Source organism: Falco rusticolus, chromosome 1, assembly GCF_015220075.1.
Source record: "Falco rusticolus isolate bFalRus1 chromosome 1, bFalRus1.pri, whole genome shotgun sequence".
NCBI classification, from domain to species: domain Eukaryota; kingdom Metazoa; phylum Chordata; class Aves; order Falconiformes; family Falconidae; genus Falco; species Falco rusticolus.
In genome coordinates, this window is record NC_051187.1 from 19,614,277 (window position 1) to 19,634,318 (window position 20,042).

Genomic DNA, 20,042 nt, shown 5'->3' on the forward strand with positions numbered 1-20,042 from the left:
GCGGCGGGGCCGGGGCCGGGGCGGGCGGGGGGTGCACAGCGGGGCCGGGGGGCCGCCATGCCGCCGCCGCTGCCCGCTGCGCTGCTCTGCCTCGTCGTCGTCGCGTTGCTCGCCGGGCTGCTGGCGCGGTCAGAGCCGGGGGGGGGCACGGGGGACTCGCTACGCGGGGTGGGGGGGGCCGCAATGGTCACGAGGGGGGGCATGGGGCTGGCAGTGGGGTGACAGGGCTGGAGGGGGTCGCAGTGGTCACGGGGGGCGCGTGGGGCTGGCAGTGGGCTGGCAGGGCTGGGGGGGGGTCGCAATGGTCACAGAGGGGGGGGCATGGGGCTGGCAGTGGGGTGGGCAGGGGTCTTGGGGCCGTGACAAAGCTTGGGCGGGGCTCACAGGGGTCAAGGGGGGGCCCGTGGGGCTGACAGTGGGGTGACAAGGGTGTAGGGGGGCTTGGAGGGGTGACAGGGCTGGGGGGAGCTCACAGGGGTCAAGGGGAGCCCCCTCAGGGCTGGCAGTGGGGTGGCAGGAGGCTTGGGGGGGGCAGGGCTGGGAGGGGCTCACAAGGGTCAAGAGGGGGGCAATGGGCTGGTAGTGAGGTGCCAGGGGGCTTTGGGGGGGTGACAGGGCTGGAGGGGGGTAGTCAGAGGGCCCACGGGAGTCGTGGGGGGACTCACAGGGCTGAGGGGGAGATGTTGGGGGGGCAGCAGGGGGATAAAGAGGACTTTGGGCTGAGGGAGAGGTGTCAAGGGGTGGGGGGAGCCTGCAGGGGTTTGGGGGGTCCTGGGGTTGGAGGAGCAGTGTGCAGGGCATGGGGGGGCTGCAGGGGTGTGGGAGGGTGTCAGGGGGGTGGGGGGGTCAAGGGGGGCCCTCAGGACTGAGGTGTGGGGGGGTGTCAAGGCTTGTGGGGGGTGACCCTGCAGGGTCTCTGCCCCAGCTTGGGGCACCTGTGGCGGTAGGGCCGGACCCTGGGAGCTCCCATCCAGCTGTGGGTGCTGGAGCTGGTGTTTGAAAGGCAAAGAGGGTCCCCAGCCCCAGGGGGGAGGCTGACCCTGGTCTTCCACCTGTCCCCGCAGGTGGCTGGCGTGTCGCCTGGCCATCACCTGGTGCCGGCAGAAGCTACATGCGGAGCTGAAGATCGGCTCCTTCGGCTTCTTCTGGGCCCAGGACATCAGCCTCAAGTTCCAGCGGGAGCAGCAGACTGTGGTGGGTGCCCAGGCGAGGGACAGTCGCTGGCGGATGAGGGCAGGCAGGGTGGCTGCCGTCACCTCTGGGCTGGTGGCAAATCCCTGCAGCCAAGCGGCAGTTGCAGAGCCCCGCAGCTGGTGCCAGGCCCTTCCCACGGCCAAACCTGGGGGTTTGGGCTGCTCCCTGCTTGATGCCAGGCATTGGGAGCAGAGCGGGAATGGGATGAGCATCACAAGGCAGAGCCAGGTTGTTTCTTCTCTGACCTACCTGTGTGTCCTTGCAGGAGATAGACAACGTCTGGATCTCCAGTAAACTGAGCCGGGAGCTGCCGTACGTACACCCACCCCAGCTCCTTCCCTGCTCTCCTGGGGGGTCTGGCTTATTCCTGGCCCCACTGACTGTGGTTCTGCTGCCGTTACACCTTTCTGCAGCCCCTATATCCCCGTGCTTTGCTCTGTGTGGAAGTGAATCACTCTTCCTTGAGGTGGCAGTGTCTTGTTGATGCCCTTGTGCCAGTCCTGCATGTCCCCAGGGCGGGGGACATCCCTGACAATGAGGCCAGGTGTGCTGTGTGCCAGCTCCTGTAAGCTGCCCATGCTGTTCTTCCACAGGCGCTACTTTGAGCTGTGTTTTGGCGAGGTGCGAATCCGCACAGATCTCCAGAAGGGCCCTGGGTTCCAGCCGTCCATCCCTGAGGCTCCCAGGGATGCTGATGGAAATGAAAGCAGAACAGACCTGACTCTTAAACCCTCCCTGCTGAGGCTCCTTAGCCAGGTGAGGCACTGGCTCAGTGAGGGGCTGTTGTGGGCTGCACTGCTGTCGGACACCCCTCACAGTAGCACCTTCCCCCCAGCTCTTTTCCATCCACATGGACTCCATCAACATCATGGTTCTGCATGTGGCCACCTCAGAGTCTCTCTGGCACATCCACGCCAGCAAGACACGTCTCCTGCTGAATGGCGATGGGAAGAGGTAACGCTGTGCTCGAGCCCCGCTTTGCCTCCCCAGCCTGGCCCTGGGTCCCAGGGGGCAGGGAGACTCCTCTGACCCCAGCGTGGTGTCTCACCTCTCTCCATCCCACCCAGCAGCATCCCATGTTACCTGTGATGTGACACATTAACCTCCTCTGAGGCTGGTCTGGTCCCTTTTCCTTCACGGGAAGTTTTGAGTTGTGTGTTCTCCAAATGACGAGTTGCTGCACTGTGCACAGAGTGTGCTCTGCTTTTGGGAGGCCTTGGAGCAGGGACTTGGGTCACAGAATCACACAGTGATCAGGCTTGAGAAGGGATCTCTGGAGATCATCTAGTCCAAACCCCTGCTAATGCAGGTTCACCTAGAGCAGGTTGCACAGAGTTGTGTCTGGGTGGGTTTTGAATGTCTCCAGAGAGGGAGACTCCACAGCCCGTCTGGGCAGCCTGTTCCAGTGCTCTGTCACCCTCCAAGTAAAATAACTTTTTCCTCATATTTAGATGGAACTTCTTGTGTTGCAGTTTGTGCCGATTGCCCTTTGTCCTGTTGCTTGGCACTACTGAAAAGAGCCTGGCCCTGTCCTCTTGACACTCATCCTTAACATACTTATATACATTGATAAGATGCGCTCTGAGTCTTCTCTGGGCTGAGCAGCCCCAGCTCCCTCAGCCTTTCCCTATGAGGGAGATGTTCCAGTCCCCTCATCATCTTCGTAGCCCTAATGGGATTAATCCCTAATGGGTCCCTGTGTCCCACAGAAAAGAGAGGGCAGGGGCTTGGTTAGGAGGCAGCAGGTTCTGCATCCTCCGTCTGTTCTCTGCTCTCAGCCTGACCTGCGAGGTGAGCCTGACAAAGGTGAACAGCAAAGTCCTCCGGAGCAGCCAGCTGGTGAGTACTGGGGAAGGCAGAAATTCAACACTCTGAGCCTGGGTTCTGGCTCTCTGGGACACCCTGGGGACCTGTTCCAGCGCGTCCGCGAGGCTGGGCAATGCTGCAAGTCTCTGGGCTCCCTGCTGTGCCCAGCACTTCACCTACAGCACCTGCTGCCAGGGAGTTGGGTGGCTCCCTGCGCACTTCTTGTGTCCCCATACAGGATGACACCTGCCTGGCAGAGCTGGCCCTGGCGCTCTCGCTCTCGCTGGAGATCAGCAGCAAGCGGCGGCTGGTGGGCGTCAGGCTGCGCGTCCGGACCCTGCAGGCAGAGCTGCACGAAGGGCTGTTCTGCAGCCCACTGCTGCGCTGCGTCACTGCCGGCGCCCGGCGCAGCAGCACAGAGGAACAGCCCCGCACAGGTCAGGGAAGGGGACAGGGTAGGGGGGTGCCAGCCCCTACACTTGCACTGGAGCCAGAGAGATTCAGCTCTGTCCCACTGCAGCACCCTGGGGGGTTGGGCCTTCCTGTCACTCTGTGTCTGTCCCCAGGCCCTGGGGAGTCCCTGTCCCTGCTGAGCAGGGACATGCTGCAGCTCATCCCCAGGAGGGTGGAGGTGAAGCTGGAGAACACCAGCGTGGTGCTGTCTATGAACAGCCAGAAGAGGTAAGGAGGCAGGTGGAGAGGGAGGCTGGCCTAGCCCTGATTAGCCATGGGGACACGGACTTGGGGACAACTGTGCTGTTCCCTGCTTATCCCCTGCTCTGCCAGACCGAAGAGAGTGAGTCTGAGAGCTCACCCCAGCGGGAAGGACTGAGCTTGGCCTGGGGCCAGGCTCTTGGGGAAGGAGGGAGGCATGTGAGCTGGTGGGACAGCCTGATGGGATCCTCTGACAGGATGAGAGGGCTGGGCTGGGCTGCAGCTGAGTGCTGGCCGGTATCTTTGTCCATGCCAGTGTGCTAGTCAGCTGGGGATGAGAGATGGGGAGGTGAAGGACATGACAGCACAGTTCCTTTCTGGCAGTGACTCCTTGCTTCTTACAGGCACCTCACCTGGAGCCTGAAGCTGCTGCAGTTTCTATATCAGCATGAAGAGGAGCAGATCCCACTGCGCAACTTCACGCCCACCTCAGACCTGGACCAAATGAGTGTAGAGCTCCAGCTGGAGGGCAAGTAGCCAGGAGGGTGCCCACGGGTCAGAGCTGCTGTCACTGCCCTCCACCACCCATCACTTCTGCTTCTGTCTCTCCGCAGATGGCCTTCTCCTGTCCCAGAGCCGCCAGCGCATCGTGTGCCTCAACTCCTTGAAGACCAGTGTGCAGGTGAGTGAGCACTGGGCATGCTTCAGTCCCCCAGGGGTGGCTGGTTTGGCTTCTGGCACAAGTTTTTTTGCCACCTGGCCCTCTCCCTGCCCTAGGTCACAGCCATTGACCTCTCAGCTGCTGTGCTGCTCAACACCTGCATCATCCACTACCGCCACCAAGAGTTTTCGCACTGGCTGGGCCTGTTGGCACAAGAATGCAGGTGCCGGGCAGTACCTGTGCCCAGCCAAGGGCACAAGGGAAGGTAAATTTGACCTTGGCACAGCTGCTGGTATTGCAGCTCATTTCCTCTTGCCTGCCGTGCTCCGGTAGGGTGCCCCGGCACCTAGCACCTTCCCCACCCTGTGCACAGCCTGTGGGATGAGATGGCTGGTCCGGAGGGTGGCAGGCGGTTGGGGATCCATGTGGACAGGGTGCCCTTCTGGGCCTGCTCCCTGCCAGGCTCTGTGGGACACAGCACCTCGGGAACAGCCTGTCCTTGCTTGTCCCGTGCAGGAGCTATCCCCAGATCATAGCACCCATCATCCTGTGCGCCTCGCTGTCCAATGTCAATGTGTCAGTGCAGCTGGGGGACACGCCACCCTTTGCCTTGGGCTTCAACTCCATCTCTGCAGGTATGGGCTGGCAGGTGGCACTAGGGTGGCTCCTGGGCTCTTCCTGGGAGTCGGTGGCTCTGCCAGAGGGGCACCAGGACAGGAATGGGGAGAGCTGTGCCACCTTTGTGCTTGCCCACGTCTATCTCTGGCCAGGGGTTGTGGACCCCTGCCTGGGTTGCCCCTATCTGGAGGCAGCTGGGCAGGCAGCAGCGAGCTCTGCCCGCTCCCCTCCCTCCTGTCTGCCTGCAGACTACCAGCACCTGCGGCCGCAGAGCGTGCACCAGCGAGCGGTGCTGGCCGTGGACCACCTCTGCTGGCGCGTGGGCAAGGACTCGCACATCCAGCGTGCCCCGCATCCCCCCAACATGCATGTGTGGGGAGAAGCCCTCATCCTCGACTCCTTCAACCTGCAGGTGAGGGGTGAGCCGAAGGGGTGAGGGTGGCTCTCAGCAGGGAGCTGCCTGTCCTCAACTCCATGTGGGTGGTGCAGGGACGCATGGTGGCCCGGGGACATCCTGCAGTCTGAGAGTGACCATTCTATTTGTCCTGCCCCTGTCCTGCAGGGCAGCTACAACCAGCCCCTGGGTATGTCCAGTGCCCAGTCGGACACACTCTTCCTGGACTGCACCATCCGGGGGTTGCAAGTGGAGTCGTCAGACACCTGCACCGAGTGCCTGGCCAGGGTCCTGCCCCTGTTCTGCCTGCGGCCCCACGGAGCTGAGCTTGCCAAGCAGCCTCTCTCTGCCTCCAGCGAGCCCTGGGGGCTGCTCTGGAAGGTGGATTTGAAGGTGGAGGATGTGAACCTTTTCACACTCTCAGCCCTAGTGGGTAAGTAGCATCCAGGCTGATCCCGGGTGACTGTCCTAGAACAGCCCTGTGGTCAGAGGAACCTGGTGTGTTGTGGTGTGCCACCTCTGTGCCACCAGCGCTGACGTGCCATCTCTCTAGGTGCCCTGGAGCTGCGGCTGGACACGCTGACCATCCTGGGGAGTGCTGAGAGCTGCACAGTCAGCGTCCAGGGCATGGTGTTGGCCTTGGTGAAGAGCATCACAGAGAAGATGCAGCCATGCTGCAAAGCTCCTGCCATCCCCAACCCAGTGGCCAACCTCTCCATGCTCTCCGTCACGTACCACAGCAGCATCCGCTCCCTGGAGGTTGGTTTGGGTGTCCTGTCTCTGCTTTATCCTAGACGGTGGGACCGGGGTGGCTGGGGCAGGGGGAGGATTGGCTGGCACCAAAAGGCGCTGGAGAGGAAAGTGGGGCTGTGCTGGACCTGGCAGTGACTTGGTGCCTGCTCGCTCTCTCTGCTGTAGGTGCAGTGCGGCGAGGAGCTGGCAGTGCTGTGGAGCCCACCTGACCACATGCACTTGTACCATCACACCCTGGCCACCCTGCAGTGCCATGAAGCCTTGCAGAGCGCCCTCGGCCACAGGACATCTCCCTCCCTGCCCCCAGAGAGCCCAGCATCCCACCCAGCCACCCCTACTGAGATACCGGGGCCCCTCCAGCCAGATGGGACCCCCCCCAAAAGACTCCTGTCCCTGTCACTGGAGCTGAGCTCTGCCAAGCTCACAGCCTTTGTCTCTGAGGCCAACTACATCAGCCTGGCAGCTGAACGGACCTCTGTGAGCTGGCACGGCGGTGCCCTGCATGGCTACTGTCCCGAGCTGGCCGCTGGCTTTGACGGACACAGCATCTTCAGCTTCAAGGAGGTGGAGGTGAAGCTGCTGCCAGAGCTGGAAGAGGTCATCTTGCACCGCTGCGCCTTCCCCACCCTGCGCACCCTTCGCAACCGTGGCTGGGCTTTCTCCTTTGCCAGTGTGACCATCGAGTTCCCCTACCAGTACGACTTCTCCCACACGCTAGATGCTGCCGTGGGTGTGCAGAAGTGGCTGAAAGGCTTGCATCGGCGTGGGCACCCTGCCAGCACGGCGCTGCCCCCCGACCTCCTGCTCAAAGTGACGCACTTCTCCTGGGTCTTCCTGGATGATGTCTTCGAGGTCAAGTTACGGGACAACTACGAGCTGATGAAGGATGAAAGCAAGGAGAGCGCCAAGCGTTTGCAGCTGCTGGATGCCAAGGTGGCCGCGCTGCGCAAGCAGCATGGCGAGCTGCTGCCTGCCCGCAAGATCGAGGAGCTCTACGCCTCACTGGAGAAGAAGAACATAGAGATCTACATCCAGCGCTCGCGGCGCCTGTATGCCAACACGCCCATGCGGAGGGCCCTCCTCACCTGGACGCTGGCCCACCTGGAGCTGGTGGCCATGGCTGATGAGTCCTTCCATGGCACAGAACGTGTGTTGGAGCAGATGAGGGACATAGATGGTGTCAGCCCGTTCCCCCCCGAGGGTCTGGAGATGGTCACCCAGTGGTGCCGCATGATGAAGGGCAGAGTTGGCAGCTTCTTTGGTGAGTCCCTTTGTGTGAGGGTGCCCTTGGAGGATGGCATGGTAGCTGCGTGGCCTGGGCTCCCAGGACAGGGACCTGCCGGCACCATGTGATGTGTAACCAAGCAGAGAAAATGATTTTTGGAGGTTCAAGGGAGCGGGAAGGGAGCAGAGATGTGACAGGACAGCAGCTCCTGCTGTGGAGCAGAGTGGGGGAGCAGGGCAGTGTCCCTTGGCTGCCCCATCTCTCAGCCCTTCCTCCACCCTGCAGTGCGGATCCGTGACTACCCTCGCTACCTCTTTGAGATCCGGAACTGGCAGCTCTCCGGCCGGCTGATCGGAGCCGAGCAGTGCGGGCAGGCCTGCTCCCGGCGCTGCCAGGTCCTAAAGCTGGGCCTGCCCTGGGGGGATGCGACAGTGGAGAGGAACATGCCACCCTTGAAGTTCTATCACGACTTTCACTGTAAGAGCTGGAGGGACAGAGGGGGCTCTATGCCGGGGTGGGGATGGGGCTTTGTGGGACGTGCAAAGGGCTGAGCCAACCTCTTGTGTCCCCAGCTGAGATCTCCCAGTACACCATCGTGTGGGGACCCTGCTGGGACCCAGCCTGGACCCTGATCGGCCAGTGCGTGGATCTCCTCACCAAGCCCTCAGAGGACCCCAGCACCCCATTGCCCTGGTGGGACAAGAGCCGCCTTCTCTTCCACGGGGACTGGCACATGGACATTGAACAGGCCAACCTGCACCAGCTGGCCACCGAGGTGGGTGCCACTGGGGAAGGGAGCAGAACGCGGCGTGGGGTCAGCCCACACCTGCTTCTTTCCACGCTTGTCCTTGCAGGACCCCTACAACACCACGGAGAACATGCACTGGGAGTGGAACCACCTCTCCTTCCACTGGAAGCCAGGGCAGTTCGTCTTCAAGGGCAACCTGGACATCAATGTCCGGACAGCCTCCAAGTGAGTGTGGGCACAGGAGCACGGGGGCTGCCACCAGCGCTGGGGGGTAACCAGGGTCTCTCTCCCCATTCAGGTATGATGACTGCTGCTTCCTGCACCTGCCTGACCTGTGCATGACGCTGGACCTGCAGTGGCTGTGCCACGGGAACCCCCATGACCACCACGGCGTGGTGCTACGCTCCCCTGAGTTCCTGCCCGAGGTGCCAGTGGGGCAGCAGTACGACTCCTACCGTGCCTTCCGCTCCGAGAACCTCAACCTCTCCATCCGGATGGACCTGACACGGCCCAGTGAGGGTGGGTGACAATGTCCCAGGGATCCCTTGGGACCAAGGGGGACAGGGTGGGGCATGCTGCTTTTGGTCATCCTTCTCAGTCCTGGGCTGGGTGCTGCCGTGTCCCTGCCCCGCAGTGCGGGCTGACGGCAGGTATATTCTCAGAACACTCCCAGCCCCGGATCCTGCTCTACAGCAGCACCCTCCGCTGGATGCAGAACTTCTGGGCCACGTGGACCAGTGTGACGCGCCCCATCTGCCGTGGGAAGCTCTTCAACAACTTGAGGCCCAGTAAGAAGAAGCTGGGGCAGCATTACAAGCAGCTGTCGTATACTGCGCTCTTCCCCCGGCTGCAGGCAAGTCCTGGGGGTGGGGGTCTGGTGTTACCTCCCCGCTCTGCCCGCGCTGGGCTCTCAGCCCCTGCTGTCTGCTCCCTCGCAGGTGCATTACTGGGCCTCCTTCGCCCAGCAGCGGGGGATCCAGGTGGAGTGCTGCCAAGGGCACATCTTCACTCGTGGCACCCAGCGGCTCATTCCACAAGGTGAGTGGGGACCCTGCCAGCAGCACTACCAGGCTGCGCAGGTCCCGGCTGACCCCTCTCCCTGTCCCCCAGCCGGCACGGTGATGCGACGCCTCATCTCGGAGTGGAGCATCACACAGATGGTGAGCGACCTGAGCCAGGTCACCGTGCACCTCATGGCCTCCACTTGCGATGAGAACGCCGACCACCGGCTCGACACCCTGGTGAAGAAAACCCATCTGCTGAGCCTGTCCTCCCTCACCTACCAGCGGCACAGCAACCGCACGGCTGAGGAGGTACTGCTGCAAACGTGTCAGGCATGGCAGCCTGTGCCAGCCTGATGGCATCCCCCTGGGACAAGGGGACCTTGGTCTTTGGGTGCTGTGGGTGGGGATTTGGCTGGAGAGGAGACAGACCTGCAGGACCTCCGATCTCCCGAGGGTCTGGCCAAAGGGATGCCCTGTTCCACCCGCAGCATCCCTGGTATGGTCCCTGCTGAGGGCTCTGCTCCCCACCCTCCCTGCGGGGCTCCCGACCCCTGTGCCTGAGGTCTGTGGGCAGGGGCTGGGGGGGGTGGCTTTGCCATGCTGAGGCTCTGACCCTCTGTGCCCAGGAGCTGCCCCTGCGGGATGGAGACGATGGTTTCCACACGCACCAGCTGCACTTGGTGGACCTGCGGGCGTCCTGGACCACCACTAACCGGGACATTGCCTTCGGCCTCTACGATGGCTACAAGAAAGCAGCCGTGCTCAAGCGCAACCTGTCCACCGAGGCTCTGAAGGGGCTGAAGATTGACACGCAGCTGCAAGCCAAGAAGCCGAAGCGGGGCCCGCTCTCTGCTCACTCCATCCCTGCCAGAGTGACCGCTCCCATCACCAGTGGCCGTCCCGAGAGAGCCTCCTCGGGGGGTGAGCACAGCAGGGAGGGCAGCAAGGGGGAACCCACAGCCAGCCATGTGCACGCCAGCCCAAAGCTATGTCTGTTTTCCCTCTGTCACCCCCCACAGCCAGCCCTCCGCAGCATGACACTGACCCTTTCTCCTTCCCCAGGAGCCTACATGCTGCAGAAGCTCATTGAGGAGACAGACAAGTTCGTGGTCTTCACAGAGGAAGAGTCAGGAGCCAGCGAGCAGCTGTGTGGCATCGCCGCCTGCCAAACCGATGACATCTACAACCGCAACTGCCTCATCGAGCTGGTCAACTGCCAGGTATGAGCCTACTGCTCCCCACGCTTCCCACGGCCTTGCTGTGAGAGGGGCCGTGCCTGCCCCCGGGGCTCGTCTGACCCCCAGGGTCTCTCCCCCCTGCAGATGGTGCTGCGCGGTGCAGAGACAGAGGGCTGCGTGATTGTGTCTGCCGCGAAGGCCCAGCTGCTGCAGTGCCAGCACCACCCAGCCTGGTATGGGGACACGCTGAAGCAGAAGACATCGTGGACCTGCTTGCTGGATGGCATGCAGTACTTCGCCACGACAGAGAGCAGCCCCACCGAGAGGGATCACGGGCAGCTCTGGCTGGAGGTGAGCAGCTCAGGGGGGGCTCTGATGGGTGAGCTGCATGGGGGGCAGGCAGCACTGCCAGTGCCCTGGCCAAGGCAAGGAGAGCGGCGACAGCCAGCAGTGGCTCCTTGCCTCCCCAGGTGAAAAATATTGAGGAGCATCGGCAACGGAGCCTGGACTCGGTGCAGGAGCTGATGGAGAGTGGGCAGGCGGTGGGGGGCATGGTCAGCACCACCACAGGTACTGCCTGCAGAGCTGGCTGCTGTGCCTGCCCCAGTCCTGCTTGCGTGGGACCCCAAGGCTGGTGAAGCTGAGAGCACCTGGCTCATCCCCGGCCATCTCCAGGCGCTGGCCAAAGCTCTGAGCCTTGTGCTGGGGTGTCCCCAGTGTGCCAGGACGTGGTGCTCTGACCCTGGTCCCCCTGCCTGTCCCTAGACTGGAACCAGCCCTCGGAAGCTCAGCAGACCCAACAGGTACAGAGGATCATCTCTCGCTGCAGCTGCCGCATGTACTATATTAGCTACAGCCATGACATCGACCCCGAGCTGGCCACGCAGATAAAGCCCCCCGAGACTCCTGCCAACCAGGAGAAGGAAGACCTGCTGAAGAAGCAGGAAGGTGGGTACATCCAGACAGTGTGTCTTGGGGGTAGAGCTTTGGGCTGACACACAGGTGCCAGCTGAGTCCAGGGATGGTCTGTCTTGGCTTTGCTGAGATCAGAGGGCTGCATACAGGAGGGGGGTCCCCAGCCATGTGGCAGTGCACCAGATGATGCTGGACATGCTGTGCCTGCTGGAGCCAGTGCAACAACAGCTTGGATCATTCCCCATCCCTCTCCATCTCTGGCTGGGCCCCACATACATCCCATTTCTGGCCATGCTGAGGCCCCACTTGCCCTTGGTTCCTGCAGGAGCTGTGGATACGTTCACACTGATCCATCACGACCTGGAGATCTCCACCAACCCCGCACAGTATGCCATGATCCTTGACATAGTTAACAACCTGCTGCTGCATGTGGAGCCCAAACGCAAGGTACCCACAAGGCTTCAGGTCACCGTGTCACTCACTGCACCCAGGGCAATCCTAACCTTCCCCTATCCCCATGTCCAGGAGCACAGCGAGAAGAAACAGCGGGTGCGCTTCCAGCTGGAAATCTCCAGCAACCCAGAGGAACAGCGCAGCAGTATCCTACACCTGCAAGAGGCCGTGAGGCAGCACGTTGCTCAGATCCGGCAGCTGGAGAAGCAGATGTACTCCAATGTGAAGGCGAGCCCGCATCCAGGCAGCGCCTGGCTCCCCAGGGTCCCTGCTCTGGGCACGAGGGTGCTGAGGGTTGTCTGTCCTTCAGTCCCTGCAGGATGACAGCAAAAATGAGAGCCTGCTCGACCTCAACCACAGGCTGCAGCAGCAGCTGAGCCAGGAGAAAGCTGACCTGCAGCTGGAGAGTGAGGAGCTGAACATACTGATCAGGTAGGGGCCATCTCTGGCTTCCCCAGCATTGTGTCCCCCTTACTCCAGGGCTCCCATGTCCCAGCACTTCCCTCTCTGCTGCAGGTGCTTCAAGGACTTCCAGCTGCAGCGAGCCAACAAGATGGAGCTGCGAAAGCAGCCGGAGGATGTGAGCGTGGCACGGCGGACTGAATTCTACTTCGCCCAGGCACGCTGGCGCCTGACAGAGGAGGACGGGCAGCTGGGCATAGCCGAGCTGGAGCTCCAGCGCTTCCTCTACAGCAAGGTACCGAGCCGGCCGGTGGCACCCGCAGCCCCTGAGCCAGGGCCCGGGATGCGCGGAGCTGACAGGACTGTGTGCAGGTCAACAAGTCTGATGACACGGCCGAGCATCTGCTGGAACTGGGCTGGGTCACGATGAACAACCTCCTGCCCAACGCGGTGTACAAGGCAAGTGGCAGCCTGGGGGACCAGCCCTGCCACCCAGGGGACCCACGAGTGGCCTGGCCAGGGTGGCCTGTCCTCATGTCGGCCACCCGTCCTCTTCCCTGCAGGTGGTGCTGCGTCCCCAGAGCTCCTGCCAGTCCGGGCGCCAGCTGGCGCTGAGGATTTTCAGCAAGGTCCGGCCACCCGTGGGAGGCATCTCCATCAAGGAGCACTTTGAGGTGCCGGACTGGGGGGTGGTAGGGTCCTGGTGGGGCGCCAGCAGCCAGGCTCTGACCTGCCTCTCTTTGTGGCATATGAGGCATGGACTTTGTCAGGATTGTGAAGCAAAGGCCTTTATTGTTAGTTGCAGCTTTTCTAAGTTTATACTCCGTACATGCACTGCTAAAAGCTTCATTATTGCTCAAACTCTACTGTCCACGCACCCAGCTGCTGTTCACTACAGGCTACTCTCTGCTGTTCATGCCATTTCCTTATCTTCTAGAGGTTAGATCACATTCCTCCTTTGCTTCTGTCTCATCCAGGTTTCTTCTCATACTCCCTCAAAGTTATTTATGTCTTTGCTGCAGGATCACAGCTGCACATTATCAATGTCAAAACAACCCACTGTCTCCATCCTCTACATCTCTCCCCACAGGTGAACGTGGTACCCCTCACCATCCAGCTCACCCACCAGTTCTTCCACAGGATGATGGGTTTCTTCTTCCCTGGTCGCAATGTGGAGGAGGAGGAGGTGGGGGATGAGGAAGACAAATCTAAGCTGGTGACAACAGGTGAGACACTCGTGATCGCCCTCCTCCCTGGCACCCAAGCGCTGTCCTTGAGCAGCTCTGTCTGCGAGCTCAGGATCTGTTTGTGGGTGGCTGCTGGCAGGACACGCATCGAGGAATAGGGATTCATGATCTCCCCTGCAGGCGGGGAGCTGGTGGAGAGAGCAGAGAAGCTGGAGAGGGGTCTGGGTCATGGCTAACCCCCAGCCGGACCCCAGCCACCGCCTCCCACCCTGTTTGTCCCAGGGATCCCCGTGGTGAAGCCGCGGCAGCTGATCGTGGCCGATGACTCGCTGGGCCCAGGGAAGGGAGTCACTCAGGGACTGAATCGGACATCAGGGGTCAGGAGATCATTCCGAAAAGCACCCGAGGTACCTGCTGCTGCCTGGAGGGGGGAATCTGGGAGAGCCCCACTGTGGAGCCTGTCTTGTCCCTCAGCTGTAGGGCTGGGAAGCCATGTCCTCCACCCGCTTGCCTGTCCCATTTTCTCCCGCTCCCTCCCGCCATGAGAATTTGCATCCTTTACAGCCAAGCACCTGCGTGCTTGATGTGATCCTTGCAGCATCTTGTTTTTCTAACACCACACCAGAGCAGCTCTCACCTCTCCCTGGTGAAGCAATGCCATGGCCTAGTGCCCAGCTGTCCCTTCCCAGCTGGTTCCTGGCTGTCCCCCCAGTTTTGCTGACTGACTGTGTACCAAGCAAAAATGGACTCCAAATCAAATATAAAAATAAATGCAGTTCATTATATTGCAATACAATAAAGGTAAATAGCATGCAATATGATAAAAGGAAACATACTAGGTGTGATGTGCAATATGATAAAAGAGCAAGAGCAGCAGAGCATCAAATCGTGATTTGATTTGATTGCATATCATAATGCGAAGCGTCAGAGACTAAGAAAAGGAGACATCGGCAGTTACCACCCTAACATCATCCAGGCCCATGCTTCAGCTGGGAACCCTGTTGCTGCTGGCACCTGGAGTCCAGTGGGAAATGGGCAGTTCCTATGTGGTGCATCCACCCATAGGTGAGGCTTCTGGCCCAGTCCCGCAGCTTGCCCACCTCTACTCAGTGAAAAAGTTTACATACCTAGTAGTGTAAGCAAGCTTTTAAGTTTATGCCAGGTGCAGGCGTGCAGCGTCTTTTGATTCGTAAGGTTCACGCGCGGCTGGGACTTTGGCCAGACACCTGAGTGTGGTAGTTGTGACCCACTGGTGGCTGTGACACAGCTGCACACTATAATTGTCTGGATGGTTCTGCTCCTGTCTTGTTTGTTCAGGGGGCCCAGGACAAACACTACCTGCTCCTTAAAGTTGTTCTTCAACTCGCTGAGCACCCTGTCCAAGTTAAACAATTCCTAGTTAAACACAAAGAGTTTTGCATCAGCAGCAGTCAATTTAATAAACTTTCACCACGTTCCCTCTCCTTCCCTTCTGCTCACGGCTCCTGCTCTGTCCCCAGCATCCCGTGGATGACATCGACAAGATGAAGGAGCGCGCAGCCATGAACAACTCCTTCATCTACATCAAGATCCCACAGGTGCCGCTCTGTGTCAGCTACAAGGTGCGGGGCTGGTGGGACAGGGCATGCTGGGGAGGGGGCACAGGTGGCCTAGGGCACCGTCCCTGATACCCCTGTCACCTAGGGGGAGAAAAACAGTGTGGACTGGGGCGACCTGAACCTGGTGCTGCCGTGCCTGGAGTACCACAACAACACATGGACGTGGCTGGACTTCGCCATGGCGGTGAAGAGGGACAGCCGCAAAGCCTTGGTGGCACAGGTATGTGGGGCCCCAGCCCGCGGTGCCTCCTTGCCGCTGGCAGGGAGGCTGCCAGAGCTGCTCTGCCCAGGATGGAGGTGGTAACCCCGTGGTGGGTGGCATGTTCTCTGGAGCGGGAAGCAGCCATGCTGGCTCAGCAGCTCAGGCTCTCACCCATGCTGAGGGGCCTGGGTGCGGCCGTGGGGTGCTGAGCCCCCTAAATCCTGGGGCAGGTGATCAAAGAGAAGCTACGCCTGAAGCCGGCAGCAGGTGCAGAGGCCCGGGGAAAGCTGGAGAACAAATCGGACGGGACCATCCAGCAGCAGGAGGAGGATGAGAAGGCACGTCTGCTCATTGGGCTGAGTGTGGGTGAGAAGAACCCCAGCAAGAAGTCGATCTTTGGCAGGCGCAAGTGACGGCAGCACCCGGCAGGCCGGGAAGGGACTGGGGGGGGCTCTGTGCTCCCCCGCTCTGGAGGTGCACCCCTGTGGTGGGGGGGGCTGTGCTGCTCGCCACAGCAGTGCCCGAGGCGGGGGTTAGCCACGCACAGGCCCCTGGCAGCCCCATTGCTGTGGGGCAGGGGTGCAGCAGCACAGGGATGTGGGGCACAGCGTGCTCCGAGGCCGCTTTGTGGGGCACAGACCCCCGTGCCAAGGGCCCCTGTGAGCATCCTCCCTCCCTGCTGTGCGGGTGCTGGGCCTAGCCCCAGGGCCTGGGGAAGCAGCAGGATCGCTCCAGGCTGGGAGAAAGGGGAACGGGAGAGAGTTTAAATAAAAGAGTTTTTAATTTGGAACACACTTTGGGTCAGCGGCTCATCACTTGCGCAGGCTCAGGGCTGTGTCCCCCGTCCCCCCCAAGTTCGGCAGCAGCCCCCCCACCTGCTGTGGCTTCACCCCCTGGCCCTCCCCGGGGGGGTTGCTCGGGGCATCAGCTCTGGGGGCTTGGGGCTCCCCTGCACCATCCCCCGGGGCTCGGCGGGGGCTGCAGGTACCCACCAGCCGCCCCGGGGCGGGGGGGCTGCGGCCAGGGAGGTGCAAAGGGGTGGGGTGGGGGTCCCCGGAGGGCGCGCCCTGCCCGGGAGCGGATCAGGCGCGGGGGAGGGGTCCCGGGCGGCGCTGCCGGAGCGAGGGGCAGCGGCGGTGCCTGGCCGCGGGGCGGGGGGTGGTCGCGCCCGGGCGGGGCGGGGCGGGGCGGCGGGGTTATGTAAAGCGGCGGATTACCGGGGCCCGGGCCTGGGGCGCGGCCGGGCGGCGCCGCGATGGGAGCAGCGAGCAGCGGCCCCGGGCCGGCCCCGGCCCCGGTGCGGCCCCCCCAGGTGCGTGCGGCGGCCCCGGGGGTCGTTTCCCCGCCCCCCGCCCCCGGGCATCCTCGGCCCCGGGGGTCCCCCGCCGCCCCGCTGACGCTGCCCCCGGTTCCGTAGGGCCGCGCCGTGGGGTCGTGGGTGCGGGCGCTGCTGGGCCGCGCTGGGCCGGTACCAGTACCGGGGTCGGGGCTCGCCCTGGCCCCGCGGGGCCCCGCCGAGGAGCCGCCGCTGCCCGGGTGGCCGCTGCCGCAGCTCGTCTCGCTTTTCCTGCCGGAGTTCCCCGTCCGCCCCTCCGCCCGCCAGCAGCAGCTTAAGGTGCCGTTCAGGGGGTCCCTACCCTCCTAACGGGGTCCCGGTGCATCCTAACGGGGTCCCCGAGCGTCCTCCCGGCGCCGCCCGTGCATCCCGCCCTGGCAGCCCCGGGCGCCCTAACGAGTCCCCGCGCATCCCGTACCGGGGTCACCCAGCGCCCTACCGGGGTCCCTGCACGTCCTACCGGGGTCCCTGCACGTCCTACCGGTGTCACCCAGCGCCCTCCCGTGCCGCCCTCCCGGGATCGCCGCCCCTCTTACGGGCTCTCCCCGCACACCGTGCCGGGTCCCCGCGCCTCCCACCGCCGTCCCCGATTGTCCCACCGCGTCCCCTTCTACCCCCGCCGGGTCCCCGCACCCCGATGTCGAGTCTCCGTGCGTCCTACCGGGGTCGTGTGCGTCCTACCGGGGTCCCGTGCGTCCTGCCAGCATCCACAACCACCGTGCTGCGGGTCCCTGTCCCCCGTCCCCGTGTGCCCCATACTGGGTCCCCATGAATCCCACTGGGGTGCTCTTTTGGATTCTCCTGGTCACCATGTGTCCCCACCACCTGCACTAGGTGCCCTGTGCCACCTACACAGGACCCCACACCCTGTCCCACCCCGAGCACCCCAAACCCCCCTCCGCGGGGTGCTCAGACCCTGCTTCCCCACCCCAGATCCTGGGTTTCGTGGCCAAAGGCTCCTTCGGGACCATCCTTAAAGTGCTGGACTGCGGGCGGGAGAAGGTCTGCGCCGTGAAGGTGGGTGCTGCCCCCGGGGCCCATGGGTGCTCCTGCCTGACCTTGGCTCCCCCCCCTGACAGCCCCTCGCCCCCCCCCAGGTTATGCCCAAAGTGGAGGTGCTGCGCCGCGACACCCTCAAGCAGTGCAAGGAAGAAGTCAGCATCCAGGTTGGGGGGGGTCCAAGGGGGACCCCAGCCCGTGGGGGGGTGCAGGGTGGCCGTAGGGATGGCAGAAGGCTGTGGGGTTGTGGAGGGAGGGTGGCAGAAGTGGGGTCCCCAGCCCCCCTGGCCCCCCACCCTGGGGGCCGCTCACCCTTTCTGCTTTGTGTCCCCAGAGACAGGTCAGGCACCCGTTTGTCCACGGGCTGGGGGACAGCTGGCAGGGCCAGCGCCACCTCTTCATCAGTGAGTGACCATCTGCCCGTGGGTTCCCCCCAGCCCCCCCCCGCCAGCTCACGTGTCCTTGCTGCCTGCACACGTGTCCCCACACACGCGTACGCTCCCCCCGTGCTGCGCACTGCCCCGTGGGCATCCAGGCACTTGGCTGCCAGCTCCCACCCTGAACCCACTGTGGGGACAGGGATGGGGGGACAGGGGTGGGGACAAGCCACCGTGGGGCAGGGACCAGCACCGGGAGTGAATGAGACACCCCAGCCCTGGTGCCTGCCTGGCTGCGTGGCCCTGATGGCTGTGCCACCTTGGTGCCCACATAGCTTGTGCATTCCCAGGGCCTATGTGACCCCGGGGACTGTGTCACTTTGGTGCCTGTGTGACCATGGTGCCTGTGCCACCTCAGAGCTCATGTGGCCCTGGTGCTTGTGTGTTCCCAGTGCCCACATGGCTCCGGTGCCCATGTCACTGTGGTACATGACCCCAGAGCTTGCATGCTCCTATGCCACCTTAGCTATGCCCTATGCCACCTTAGGATGTGGTCCTGATGCCCATATTGCCCTAGTGCTTATGCCACCTTGGCGCCAGTGTGGTCCTGGTGCTTGTGCCACCTCACTGCCCTTATGGCCCCAGTGCTTGCATCATCTTGGTGCATGGCCCCAGTGGCCCACCCAGCCCCCCATGCCCGTGCCACCCCAGTGCCCGTGCCCCTCAAGCCAGCCTGGCCCCATGTGGCAGCCCCTTGGTAAGGCACATCGCCCGTCCCGGCAGTGTGCACCTACTGCAGCACCGGAGACCTTCATGCACTGTGGCGTGCCGCCGGGTGCTTTGCTGAGGCCACCGTCCGCCTGTTCGCCGCTGAGCTGGTGCTGGTGCTTGGTGAGTGGCCTGCCATGTCAGGGACAGCCACCACTGTCCCCACCAATGGGGACCTGCAGGCAGGGTCAGCCATCCCCAGGGGTGGAATGCTGCCTGCTGGGTGCCATGGGGGTGGCAGCAGGCACCATGCTGGGAGGGTACCCACCACCCTGATGGCTCTGTCTTCTCCCCAGTGTACCTCCACGACCTGGGCATCATGCACAGAGACGTGAAGGTGGGTGGCAGTAGGGCCAGGGGGGCAGAGGATGGGATGGGGGGTCTCTGAACCCCCTAGCATGGAGAAGCCACCCCAGCACTTGTCTTGTTTCAGATGGAGAACATCCTCCTGGATGAGAGAGGTAAGAGTCTGGTGGCGCTGTCTTGGGGACACCCCATCCATGGGGACACCCCATCCATGGGGACACCCCATCCATGGGGACACCCCATCCATGGGTCTCTGTGCGGTGTCTTGCTCTACAGGGCACCTCAAGCTCACCGACTTTGGCCTCTCCCGGCACCTGCAGTGGGGTGAGCGAGCCCACACAATCTGTGGCACCCTGCAGTACATGGGTAAGAGGGCAGTGAGGGGCTGGGGGGGACGGGGTGCAACTCCCCCAGGCACTCACCTGCTCACCCCTGCAGCCCCGGAGGTGCTGAGCGGGGGGCCCTACAGCCATGCAGCTGACTGGTGGTCCCTGGGAGTCCTGCTCTTTGCCCTGGCCAGCGGGGAGGTGAGGACCATGGGGTCGGGAGGGGGTGGGGTGGGGGGGTAGCTGCACCCCGTGGAGACCCTAAATCCACTCCTTGCCCTCCCAGTTCCCTGTGGCACCGGCAGGGGACCACGTGGCCATGCTGGAGCGCGTCAAGCAGAGCAGCTATGAGAGCCCACCCACGTTCAGCCCCGCGCTGGCCCGGCTGCTTGCTGAGGTAACCCTCCCACCTGGATTTTGGGGTCCCTGCTGGCCCCCCGAGCTGGGTGCCGGGGTCCCCACCACTGACTGTTCTCCCTCCATCCCCAGCTGCTGTGCCACAACCCCCTGCACCGCCTGCGCTACCTCCACCACTTCCAGGGCCACCCCTTCTTCCGCGGGGTGGCCTTTGATGCCGACCTGCTGCAGAAGGACCCGGTGGCGGTGGCGGTGGCCCCGTGCCCCCCTGAGCAGCCCCCGCCTGACCTTGCCACCTTTGCTGACTTCGACTACGACCTTGCCACCCCCCCGGGGCGGCCCTGGCCCGGCTGAAGCACCGTGGCTGGGACCCCCGGCATCGCTCAGGGACATCCTCCCCACCCCGGCGGCGGGTCGGACCCCGCTGGGCCGGGTCCCCCTTACCCCAAGGCTGTACCTCTCCCCGCGGGAGCAATAAACCCCGGAGCCGCGGGCACTGCTGCGGGTGCAGCCTTGAGCAGGACCCCCGGGCGTGGGGGGCTGCTCGCCCCTCAACCCTCGGGCAGGGGTCTGGGGGGCCG

General features: G+C 63.1%; 2 protein-coding genes across 6 annotated transcripts; both read left to right on the forward strand.

The window, feature by feature from the left end:
* The first annotated feature begins 30 nt into the window (after nucleotides 1-30).
* On the forward strand, nucleotides 31-15,786 carry KIAA0100 (KIAA0100 ortholog). Its single transcript, XM_037373952.1, has 39 exons — nucleotides 31-128; nucleotides 1,065-1,194; nucleotides 1,460-1,506; nucleotides 1,788-1,950; nucleotides 2,030-2,148; nucleotides 2,973-3,033; nucleotides 3,239-3,437; nucleotides 3,567-3,681; nucleotides 4,059-4,183; nucleotides 4,269-4,336; nucleotides 4,432-4,580; nucleotides 4,832-4,950; nucleotides 5,182-5,345; nucleotides 5,496-5,760; nucleotides 5,881-6,086; nucleotides 6,246-7,341; nucleotides 7,591-7,782; nucleotides 7,878-8,080; nucleotides 8,160-8,278; nucleotides 8,352-8,572; nucleotides 8,716-8,906; nucleotides 8,992-9,091; nucleotides 9,164-9,366; nucleotides 9,684-9,978; nucleotides 10,120-10,277; nucleotides 10,380-10,586; nucleotides 10,706-10,805; nucleotides 11,001-11,183; nucleotides 11,476-11,597; nucleotides 11,676-11,831; nucleotides 11,914-12,035; nucleotides 12,120-12,300; nucleotides 12,378-12,464; nucleotides 12,569-12,679; nucleotides 13,096-13,231; nucleotides 13,475-13,599; nucleotides 14,692-14,793; nucleotides 14,876-15,010; nucleotides 15,223-15,786. The coding sequence occupies exons 1-39, from the start codon at nucleotides 58-60 to the stop codon at nucleotides 15,403-15,405; spliced, it is 6,729 nt and encodes a 2,242-aa protein (XP_037229849.1). The 5' UTR covers nucleotides 31-57; the 3' UTR covers nucleotides 15,406-15,786.
* A 151-nt stretch (nucleotides 15,787-15,937) lies between these two features.
* RSKR (ribosomal protein S6 kinase related) lies at nucleotides 15,938-19,957 on the forward strand. Of its 5 annotated transcripts, none has more exons than XM_037373995.1 (12): nucleotides 15,940-16,304; nucleotides 16,410-16,607; nucleotides 17,262-17,345; nucleotides 17,426-17,482; nucleotides 17,662-17,731; nucleotides 18,488-18,595; nucleotides 18,769-18,809; nucleotides 18,906-18,933; nucleotides 19,055-19,144; nucleotides 19,217-19,305; nucleotides 19,391-19,501; nucleotides 19,594-19,957. In XM_037373995.1, the coding sequence occupies exons 1-12, from the start codon at nucleotides 16,248-16,250 to the stop codon at nucleotides 19,813-19,815; spliced, it is 1,155 nt and encodes a 384-aa protein (XP_037229892.1). In that variant the 5' UTR covers nucleotides 15,940-16,247; the 3' UTR covers nucleotides 19,816-19,957. The 5 variants fall into 5 exon arrangements, with proteins under 5 accessions (XP_037229905.1, XP_037229892.1, XP_037229915.1 ...); XM_037373986.1 differs by having other exon boundaries at nucleotides 15,944-16,304; nucleotides 17,426-17,494; XM_037374008.1 differs by lacking the exon at nucleotides 18,488-18,595 and having other exon boundaries at nucleotides 15,938-16,304.
* The last annotated feature ends 85 nt before the right edge of the window (nucleotides 19,958-20,042 follow it).

Bases quoted from the DNA above. Each gene is read 5' to 3' on its own strand.
- KIAA0100 (XM_037373952.1), top strand. From the start codon at position 58: ATGCCGCCGCCGCTGCCCGCTGCGCTGCTCTGCCTCGTCGTCGTCGCG. The intron at 4,337-4,431 runs GTGAGTGAGCAC...TCCCTGCCCTAG, and splicing joins CCTTGAAGACCAGTGTGCAG to GTCACAGCCATTGACCTCTC. The intron at 12,465-12,568 runs GCAAGTGGCAGC...TCTTCCCTGCAG, and splicing joins TGCCCAACGCGGTGTACAAG to GTGGTGCTGCGTCCCCAGAG.
- RSKR (XM_037373986.1), top strand. From the start codon at position 16,248: ATGGGAGCAGCGAGCAGCGGCCCCGGGCCGGCCCCGGCCCCGGTGCGG. The intron at 16,305-16,409 runs GTGCGTGCGGCG...CCGGTTCCGTAG, and splicing joins CCCCGGTGCGGCCCCCCCAG to GGCCGCGCCGTGGGGTCGTG. The intron at 16,608-17,261 runs GTGCCGTTCAGG...TCCCCACCCCAG, and splicing joins CCCGCCAGCAGCAGCTTAAG to ATCCTGGGTTTCGTGGCCAA.